Here is an 11244-nt window from a genome sequence, read left to right as displayed (position 1 = left end):
TGAGGAAGGTGTCTACATCTGCTTCTGGGAAGATGGAAACCTCTTCATTCTCAGACAGCTACAGGTCTACACAAAGACCTTACAACAGTTCATCCGTGAACTTCTGTTTGCAGATGATTGTGCCCTGGTGGCTCACACCCAACATGATCTCCAGCACATGATTACTTGTTTTGCTACTGCAGCACAACCATATACCCCACACCCACCCACCATACTCACACCCACACCCCAACCACACACCCCCACATACACCCCCTTACCATCCACATACAATAGAAGTAGGGCTGTATGTTGATCTATTATGCAATCACCTCTTGATACACTTCATAAACGCATAAATCAGTATACAACTATTTTTAAAGATAATTAAAATAAGTTATAATACATGTTTTAATTTTTTTTGTATATGATTTGGGGGATTTTTCTGGTTTGAAGATTGCAGTACCCTCCCCCCAAAAGGAGTACTTCTGGGGCAAGGGAAGGGACTTCCAGTGGCAAAGGTCAGGGGTTGGGGGCAGGACTACTGGTCCCTATATGGTGACCGGGACAAGGGAACTGTCAAGGGGTGGGGCTACCCATGCAGCCCTTGAGAGCTCACCAAAACTTGGTAAGTGGCCCTTCACCTAAAATGATTTCCCACACTTGCCCTAGCTAGCCTGCCTCACCCCAGTTCCTCTGTACCATCACCTGGTGTCTCACTTGCCACACCTGGATGGAATAAATAGTCCTGCAGGAGGCACCCAGAGCCCTGGGTTGGAATTATTTTTTCCATGCTATCTTGATCCAGGTTTACTAGGTTAGACTGGCAAAATTTTAGCCATCTCAACCAGCCCCAGCTGAAGCCCAGATGGTGTTAATTTGCCTGAAAGTTTTTTTGTGGCTCCAGACTCCTCATCAGTTGCACCTATGCCTCGTGGGTATCAATCTCTTAGACCTGTTCAATAAGTCACATCTGTCTAGGCATCAGTTCTGTGGGTTTGGCCTATTTGCTTTTGCTGCCATCTTCAACCCAGGCCCCCTTATTCTGGCCTTGGCTCTTGTGATGACAGCCACTGTGCTGAGACTCTCAGCACCAGCCTAGGTTCCATCTGGGCCCCCTATACTCCATGTCTCTCCTCCCTGTCCTCTGACTCTCACTGAACTAATTTCTCCCTCTCTGGTCTTTGGGCCATGGAAGAGCTAAACCCTTTACAACTGTACCAGCCATGGGAATGCTCACCCCTCCCTCACTGGCAGTTAAAACCTCACAGGACGCTTTAAGGCTCCTGCAATGCAGCCTCTAAGCCTCCCATCGCAGCTGCTCCTGGCCCTTCGGTTTTAGTATCCTAACCACAACAAAGCACAGCCTGTCTGGATATTCATAAAACAAAGAACAACCTGAACTCATGTCATCCTCACCAGGGTGAACTCAGAACTCAAAAGAGGCTTTGCAAGCAAGAGCTCCCCTTACCGTGACTCCAGGCTCAACAGCAGTCTGCCTGGGAGCTGCTCATCCTTGCCCAGCCAGCATATAACCACTCTTATATCAGGAATTCCCACCCCTTCCAGCCAGCCCATCCTATCCCTTGGCCAGAGCACAAGGGGTCTCAGCCCTTTCAGCCCTGCGTGGTTTCAGTGTGGCTGTGGCAGGGCTGTTGGTGATTGTCGGTACGTGTCACTTTTCCCCTTTTGACTGCTTGCCTCCTGGGGCTTTTCCCTAGTAACATTCTTGACTGTCTTGCCTACTATATTGTCTTTTCCTGATTCATATCTCTTTGGGCCACAAAGACCCAAGCCTTAAAGGGTCCTCACAAGTTTTGTTTATCCCACAGCCTTCTCCCAGTAACAGGGCAGGGGTTCCCTCTTACAGGCTCCAAGACTGCAGAGGGCACATGCCATTCCCCCAGCAGCAACAGGACTTCTTTATCAAACACCAGAAAGGCCTGAGTCATGTTCCAAAGAGCACACATGTAATATCCTGGCATCTTATAGCCTGCCACTCTGCCCTGCCTTCTGCCTGACTTCAGACTAACATGGCTAACTACCTCAAACTGTAGTCAACCAGAGGCAACACCACTGGAGTGGCAGTGAAACTAGTGGTGAAGCACAATAATCTGATAACCAGCATCTCTCTCCACTTGCCTTGGCATAAATCAGATGCAGCTTAGCTAAAATCAGCAGTATTATACTGGTGTTAAATCACCAAAACTGAAAGCACAGTAAGAGCTTTCATGGGCAGGTGTGCGATACAGCACTTCAAATAAAATCCTGGTGTTTTTCATGTCTCCCTCCCCTGAATGCTATATGTTTATAAGAATACATTTACAACTGTGCAAATCACATCTACATCTCAAAAATCATGGTGGAAAGGGAAGGGATTTACTGTACTTCTCTTAGCTAAATACTTCACTGGTGGTTCAGATCAGGTGTGGATTTATAACTGTATAATCAAGCTATTTTCCGCTGTCCTGTCACTAATGGATTGCCTGTCATAAACACTTGGAAACTTGCCTATGCAAACATTTGTGCTCGAGCAGTCTAACATCACAATGGCATTCCCTTTTCATGACACAAACCTTAAAAAGTTCTTCTGCTTATGTAATTTCACATGCTTACCAAAGGACGCACTTACCGATCTCACAGTCTCTTCCTGTAAATTCCTCAGGACATGTGCAGTGATAATAACTACGATCATACGCAGTGGAACAGGTCCCTCCATGTTTGCATGGGTTCTTCGCACAGTAATCTAAAGAGTTTATGAAATAAATTATTTTTTGCTCATAGTTGCCAGATAAATCAATCTTTGGTGAGTCAGATACTATCTCATTATGCAGAATAATAAAAATATGCATTCAATTGCATTCTGGATGTAATTTTATTTCAATATTTATTCAATGTTCTTTTTAAATTGTATAGTCACTGCTTTTATCCAACTCTATGAAACTGCATCATAAAACAGTGAGATCTAGTGCAGTCCAACTGAATGAGATGGATGCACGCTTTATAACCAAGGCAGCATCTGACACATTATCACTGTTCACAATATCAATAAAGTTAAACCAAAGGTAATAAAGTAAGGCTACAGAACAAATGTCCACAAGATGGAGCTATTCCTTTACACTAGGGATTAAAAAATAACGCTGCAGTTTTCATTTACCCAGACAAATACCCTGCATATTTTACACTGAAGCATAACTGGGGGGATCAAGTACCCCTCTTGAATTTTACAGATCGTATTTTCCTGGCAGGCACAGAATATCTGGGCTGCTCTGTGCCCCAAAAGATTTTTTTTTTTAATCACGGAAAGCCTGGGTCTCTTTTCTCAGTGTTGTGCCCACAGGGCCAAGTATAGATAGAGGCTTTATGTGACACATTACCACAGACTGTGACATTTTAGTGGGATGTCATATTGAGCCACCCATCAGCTGCTGTGAACTGGTGCATCTCCAACGAAAGCCAACTGAACCATGCTAGTTTACACCAACTTAGCAGCTAATGCAGAGGTATCCAACCTTTTTGAAAATGGGGCCAGATCACGAATTTTTTATCACCCAGTGGGCCTGCGAGCCATATTCAAAGACTTCACAGGAAGTGGTATCACGTCAGGAAGTGATGTCGCATGACCTTTGACACCAATGAAGTTGCAGGAAGTGACAATGAAATGGGTGTGGAAATATGCTTTAAAATCCAAAATAAAAACAATATAAAAGCAAGAATGAAATAATACCAAACACTTAACTAAAATAAAGACTCGCTTCTACTCACTTCTCAATGAATGAAAGAAGCATAATGCAAGTCAGCAGATCAAATGTGGAAAAGATATGAGCCAGAGTGGAAACTAATCAAAGCAACAAAATATGGCCATTTTTGAGAATAATCTTCAAGAAGATTTACTTTTATTGAATTAATAACTTGTTAGTAACACACCTTTAACAAGTAGTAACAAGTTGAACCCCCAATCCCGCACAAAGAGAAACAGAAGCAAACACAATCCAAACACTGGACAGTATTTTTACAAATATTTTTACCTGCTCCAAATTTACCTTGGAGCCCAGATCATTCATGATCTATTCTTGAATATATTGTTCAGTCTTAAAGGAGCATACAGCACAGCTGCAGGGGGCTCAGCCACAATTTTCCCTGGTGCAGCCTGGCCAGTCCATCCCGTCCCCTATCAAGTGGTGGTTTCCCCACGTGCTGCTGCACTCTCCCCCTACCTGTGCCAGCTGGTCCCAAAAGGCAGGAGGCTTCACCACCGCTTCTGCTGGCCAGTGCCGACCCAGCCAGGCATGCCCAGCAGCACGTGGGAAGCCAGCTTCAGCCGCATGCTGCCCCACCCAGCCAGGTCGGCACCAGCCAGGAAAAGCAGCATGCAGCTGAAGCCAGCTTCCCACGTGCTGCTGAGAATGGGAGGAGGCCGGCCAGGTGGGCACCAGCCAGCAGAAGTGGTGGCAGAGCCATGTGTTGCTCGGGACTGATCAGTGCAGGCAGGGGGGAAATGCAGCTGAGCCCCTGCCAGGCTCCTCCCGTCCCCAGCAGCACATGAAAAGCCAGTTTCAGCTGCATGCTGCTTTTCCTGGCCGGTGCTGACCCAGCTGGGTCCATCCCATCCGGAGCAGCACGGGGCTGAAGCTGGCTTCCCACATGCTGCTGGGGACGGCAGGAGGCAGGCCGGGTCTGCACTGGCCAGCAGAAGCGGTGGCGGAGCCACATGCCGCTCAGGACGGGATGAGCCTGGCCACAGCGGCAGGGGCTCAGCTGCATTTTTCCCCTGCCTGCACCGGTCAGTTCCAAGCGGCAAACAGCTCCACTGCTGCTTCTGCTGGCTGGTGCCGACCTGGCTGGCCTCCTCCCATCCCCTGCAGCACATGGGAATTCGGCTTCAGCTGCATGCTGCTCTGGATGGGACAGACCCGCCTGGGTCTCTTCCCACATGCACCGTGTCGGCAACATCAAGCTGAGGCAGTGCGTGTGGGAACCTTGCCCCTTCCCCAGCCCTTCAGCAACCATTAGGAAGCTGCTGAGGGGCTAGGGGAGGGACAAGGGGTGGGAACGAAAGTAAACTGTGTTTACTTTCATTTTCCATCGCAGCACCGAGGGCCACAGAAAATGCTTCGGCAGGCCGCAGGGCAGCCTGAGGGCCATATGTTGGGCAAGCCTGAGCTAATGCAATGGTTTGCTTGCATTTGCAATTGCCCCTGTCCCCATCCATCACCTCTCTCTGCCTTGGTGACAGCACAGCCCATTTTGACTGGAAGTGAGATTACAGAGTTGCTATCATCACTTCCCAAGTTGGGCAAGGGAGCAAGACTTGGCTTGCAAGGGCTCCCGCCAATGCCCTTGATGGCCCCCAGTGAAAAATCTCTGGCAACTGCTAATTTTGCTCTGAGCTGTTCTATTGGGCACTCTGCATCCCCACCATTTCCCTGGAGGCCACCTGAGAACCTGGCAAAGAATGCTGTGCCCATGGACACGTAGAGAGCCATGGCAGCAGCAGGGACGGAACCCAGGCACTGCTCAGTCCTGGCGTTTGCCACTCCCACTCAAGGAGAAATGCTGTCAGCTGGGAGCAGTGTCAGGGCCACTGAGTGCAGCCTGAACCCATGCCCTAGAAAAGCTGGTGCTATGGAACAGCTGGGCCATTCCAAGCCCTGGACTTGAACAGTAAAGAACTGTAAAGCCACAGTACAGAGATGTGCTTTGAGCAGGTACTGTGCTTCCAACATACTGGCTCTCCCAAGCAGATGACCCAAAAGGTAAAAAGCATGGCCACACATTAAAGACAAAGAAGCAACCCAAAACACATACTGAAGGATAGATCATGAACTTCATGGTGCCAAAAAATCTAGACTAGCTCCCTCAAAGTCCAGTGATTTCCTCTAGATGACAATAGTGAAATCAGATTCCAATGTATTCACTGGCAGACACACCCATAGAAACATCAAAAGGGCATGTACAGATGATGACTAAGCTGCTTCATCTGCCATTTTATAGTTGTGAAATATTGATATTGTGCAATGTTTCTTCAAAGGCAATATCCTAGAGACTTTTTTCCTGTAACAGTCAAACTCTTGCTTTCTCAGAGGGCTGTCCTTCAGGGTAGTGAAGCAGCAGACAAATCATTTTTGATGCCCTTCCCAAGTCAACAAAGCAGGACCCCGGCTCTTTCCTCATTGCATTCCCTTCCACTAATACTGAGTCATTTCCCTGTCTGTCTCCCCTGCGACATCCTCATCTCACTTCCCCTCATTTATCGTGGCATACCAAACAGTTGCCGTGCCAGACCGCACCTCAGGCTGTCCCATGCTATTAACCCATCACTGAGAGAAACCCTCATACAACTGCTTTTACATTTGCCAACAACCATCATAGTGTCAAATTCTCCAAACTGTGTTGAAGAAAGGAGTCATCTTTTCTCGCACTTCTACTTTTATCTCCACCCTGCAGTTTCCCAGAATACTTTCCATTTGAATGAGACACTTTTCACAGAACTGAGACCACTCTTCAGACGTGTTTCTGGTATGATGGCTTCTCCCTCTAGATAGTCATCCCATGTGACCATAGTTCTTTTTTTCACACACTTCTGTCTTTATGTGCCTCAGAAAAATATGGTATATGGCACTCTTCCCTCTTGAGACCTAAACAAAATCTTACTGAGGTAAAACTGCCACTGACTTCAATGGAATTTCCATCAACCTCTTAAGGCCTGGTCTTGCTGGGTACTTTGGCTGCTGACAAGTATAGTACTAGCCCCTCAATTCAGCCAAGTGCTTAGTAGGGCTGTATGAGGCCTTGAACCATGCTTCGGATCTGGAGATGCTTCAGACACTTCGGCGTCTGAAGCAGCATGTCCAGATCGAAGCCCTGGATTTGTTAGGCTTTCCAAACCACTTCAGAAAAGCCTCAGAGCTACCTCAGAGATATGACCATAGGGTATAATGGGAAATCAATGAAACATCTATAACTTGGGGGGGTTTTGTCTGATTTGGATGAAACTTGCAGGGATGGTAGCCTCTGCTGAGAGCATGAAGCCTGCCAAGTTTTAAGAAGATCAGTGCAGGAGCTTGGGGGGAACTGCACCTCAAGCTGCTGACCAGCAAAACTCATGACATAGATGACCCTGTGTGTGTTAAGGTGCAGCGGGGTGAAAGCTGCAGGGATGCTAGCCCCTGCTGAGGCCACAAAGCCTGCCAGCTGTCAAGGAGATCAGTGCAGGGGTTCTGGGGCCATGCACCTCTGGCTGCTGACAGGCAAAACTCGTGACATGGGTGCTTGTGCAACTGAATGTCTCTGTCTTGAGGCAGTTGAGTATCTGTATGGATTATTTTCTCTCCTTAGTCTGTGGTTTTGTAGAGGTTCCAGTTCTCTCATATAACTAGGAGGAACTGAATTTGCATATTATACATCTACCCTAAAAATACAATGAAAGCAGGGGAAATGCACACCTGTAAATTTAAAAGAAGCTTCAAACCTAAAGAGATGCAGTAGCCTGTCGCAGTGCACCCAGGTGCCCTGCGCCTGAAAGCGGAGACGGCTCAGGAGAGACCCCTAGTGGCAGGAAGGGGGAGGCTCAGCTGCCAGTCACCAGGGCTGCGCAGATGCTGGTTGCCAGGGGCAACCAGTAAAACCAGCTGACAGGAAGGGGCAGGGCTTAGCCCTTCTAAAGCCCAGGTAGGAGGCCAGGAGAGCAGTTCCTCTCCAGCAGCCGTGGGAGTAGGAACTCAGCTAGGACAGACAGAGAGGAGAACTCTGGCGGTGTGAATATCCCCCAGTTGCTGCTGGGGTTGGGGAGCCCTCCCTCCCATTCTCCCTCACTCTTTAGTAGGGAGTGAATCTGGTTTGATCGGACGGTCTAGTTTTTATGTTGTAGCCCAGGGGCTTTGTGTTTTTATGTTCTCTGTTTTGACCGGAGGACCGGGTGAGGCTATTAGGGGTTGGAGGAGGCCTCATAGGGGCCAGTAGCATGGGGGTTCCTGGTGCCGGAGAGGGCGCAGCATTTGTGGGGTGCATTGCCCCCAGCCCCAGAGCGAGAGGGGGGCAGCGAGGAGCCCCAGAGCGAGAGGGGGGCAGGGAGGAGCCCCAGGAGTAAAGAGGAGGGCCAAGACATAACAGGGCCCAGGTCAACCCACATCAACACCATCTGCGAGGCTTGGGCTGCAGTGTAGGGGAGGAAAAGGAGCCACAGGATTCAAATTAAACTGGTAATTCCTGCTGGCAGAATCTACCAGCTATTCTGAGTGTGATAATCCCTCATTCATTCTCTAGGGGGAGCTACATATCCTGAGCAAGGCTCGAGCCAGCAAAAGAGTAAGGGCCTTGTTACACAGTAAGTTTAAGCCTCTTCTGGAGCTCTTAAACCCTGGACTGGCTACACATTAACACCTTTAATGGCTTAAAGCACTTGTTATTCATTTTTAAATTGTGCCTTTTCAGGGCAGGGTTATACCTAATCCACCTAATATTGCTTCTGTTCCATGAAGTTGTGGCCACTCCCTACAGCTATTCCACCCAAACTGAAGTCCTCCAGCATCCCAAGATGCAGTGGCCCCACCAGAGTCAGGGCGAGCAGGGATGCCAGAGTGCAGTGAGGCTGGGCATGGCGCCTCACCCCTCAAAGACATCAGACAGAGCAAGAGCTGCAGCCCCAGAGTGCCCAGCAGCTGTGGTGTCTCCCATCGCCACCCAGACCAGCTCACTGCTCTCACTAATGGTGACGTGGGTGGGGTGAGCTCCAGAGAAAAAAGGATCTAGCTCCTTAGAGTTCACGCAGTGCGCAGCTGGCCAGCAGCCCAAGTGGGGGCAGTGTAGGGGGGTGAAGCTGCCAGCTGGCTGGGCACCGCCTGAGCTCTGAGGGGCCTGATACTTTTTTTCCCCGGAGCTTGCCCCCTGCACCATTTCCAGCTGGCCAGATACTGTCTGATCTCTGAAAGGCCTGATCCTTTTCAGAGCTCAGACAGTGCCCAGTGGGGGCAGTGCAGGAGGCCGGGCTCCAGAGAGAAAAAGATTAAACCCCTAAGAGCTCATGCAGTGAGCCAATCCAGTAGCAAGAGGCATTGCAGTCGCCAGGTACCCAGGGCTGCAGCACTTGCTCTGCCCAGTGGCAGCAGTGAGCAGGTCAGGCCCTTTGCTTCCAGTCCTGCTCCAAGCCTCCAGTGGCAAGTCACAGCAGGTGCAAGCGAAGGACGCTATTCAAAGTTAAATATGGTAGGGGGCACTGCATAACAGTTCAACCCTGCTGATGTCTTAGTACTAAATTACAGCAGGAGGCACTAAACTACAGGTCACATAATGTGCAGATTGGTGACAGTTGTTTAGTTTTATTAATTGACATATTTTACTTAAGTATAATGTCAGTATTTCCATTACTGTCAGAATGAAGGTAATGACTTTCATGAATGTGGCTGTGCCCCTGTGCTCCTGGGTACCTGGCATAGTCCAAGCACCCCAGTCTTCAACACACCGACATGGACATCTGCTGGGAGGAGCAGTCAGCTAGATCCAACCGTTCATGTAGGTTCTTAACCTGCATACAGGACCTTCACTTAACACAGGAGGTATATGGTCCCACTAGGGGAAACACCTTACTGGACTTGGTCCTGTCTACAGGGGATGATTTGGTAGGGGATCTGCTGATACAAGGTAGCCTAGGGGACAGTGACCATCACTTGATTGAATTCACTGTCCGGTATAGGGTGAAAAATATAACTAGTAGGGCAGAAGTGCTAGACTTCAGAAAAGCTAATTTCACTGTGCTCAGGAGATTAGCTAGTGAATGTAAGGTGCCGCACCTAGGGAGAAGGAATCACCAGCACACTTACAGGCTGGAGGAAGATCTTCTCAGCAGCAAAGCAGCAGAAAGGGATCTTGGAGTCACTGTTGACTCTAAGATGAACATGAGTCATCAGTGTGACAAAGTGATCAGTAAAGCTAACTGCACTTTATCATGTATTAGCAGGTGCATGACAAACAGATCCAAGGAGGTGATACTTCCCCTTTACACGGCATTGGTCAGGCCACAGTTGGAATATGGTGTCCAGTTTTGGGTGCCACACTTCAAGAGGGATGTCGACAACCTCAAAAGGGTTCAGAGGAGGGCCACTCATATGGTTAGGGGCTTGTAGGCAAAGCCCTACGAGGACAGATTGAGTGCCCTGGATCTCTTCAGCCTCCACAAGAGAAGGCTGAAAGGTGAGGCTGAGAGGTGATCATGTAGCCACCTACAAATTCATCAAGGGGGGGACAGCAAGGAATAGGAGATGGTCTGTTTACCAGGGCACCCCTTGGAATAATTAGGAACAATGGCCACAAACTGACAGAGAGCAGATTTAGGTTAGACATCAGAAAGAATTTCTTGACGGTAAGGGTTGCCAAAATCTGGAACGGGCTTCCAAGGGAGGTGGTGCTCTCCCCTGCCTTGGGGGTCTTTAAGAGGAAGCTAGATATATACCTGGCTGGGGTCATCTGACCCCAGTGCTCTTTCCTGTGCAGGGCAGGGAGTCAAACTTGATGATCTGCTAACGTCCCTTCTGACGGAAACATCTATGAATCTATGACATCCTCTACCTGTCAATAGACTGAATTTGGAAACTACTAACACAAAAAGGTTTATCTTCAATATTTATTTAATTTAATTAATGAACTTAAAAAAGGAGGTCAGCAGAAGATTGATCCATGTTGGATTGTAGTGGTACCTAGTGGCCAAGAGGGCTTAGGACATACAATTTGGAGAGTTGGCAAGTATGTGACATGTACATGTGACAGATTTTTTGTCCACAATGGGACAATTTGCCATGATCAAACTGAAGTACTTCAGAGGTGGTCTAACTTGCCACGCTCCAAGTCAGTTTGACACAACAACACCTCATGTACATAATGATGCCATTATGCTAGCCATATGGTTATTTATCATCACATTTCATCATGTGAAATTGGCTCCATGGTCGGACCCAAAGGGTAGTAATTGATGGAAGTCACTCATCATGGTGTCCTGTGACCAGTGGGGTCCCCCAAGGCTCTGTCCTTGGACCCATATTGTTCAACATCTTCATTAATGACGTGGACATTGGAGTCAGGAGCGGACTGGCCAAGTTCGCTGATGACACCAAACTTTGGGGCAAAGCATCCACGCCAGAAGACAGGCGGGTGATCCAAGCTGACCTGGACAGGCCCAGCAAATGGGCAGAGGAGAACCTGATGGTGTTTAACACTGAAAAATGCTAGGTTCTCCACCTTGGGAAGAAAAACCTGCAGCATCCTTATAGGCTC

At 48.5% G+C, this 11244-nt stretch overlaps 1 protein-coding gene across 1 annotated transcript in view; it reads right to left on the bottom strand.

Moving 5' to 3' along the window:
- The window catches only part of HGFAC (HGF activator), a 120752-nt gene that overhangs the window by 87140 nt on the left and 22368 nt on the right, over positions 1 to 11244 (bottom strand). Inside the window, exon 5 of the mRNA XM_019526605.1 lies at positions 2612 to 2725. Within this exon, the coding sequence (XP_019382150.1) occupies positions 2612 to 2725 (114 nt within the window). The remainder of the gene's footprint in view (positions 1 to 2611; positions 2726 to 11244) is intronic.

The sequence above is a fragment of the Gavialis gangeticus genome, unplaced genomic scaffold (genome assembly GCF_001723915.1).
Source record: "Gavialis gangeticus isolate Ggan-Ray unplaced genomic scaffold, GavGan_comp1, whole genome shotgun sequence".
NCBI classification, from domain to species: Eukaryota; Metazoa; Chordata; order Crocodylia; family Gavialidae; genus Gavialis; species Gavialis gangeticus.
The sequence above is the reverse complement of the archived record's forward strand: the minus strand, read 5'-3'. Positions and strand labels throughout refer to the sequence as shown.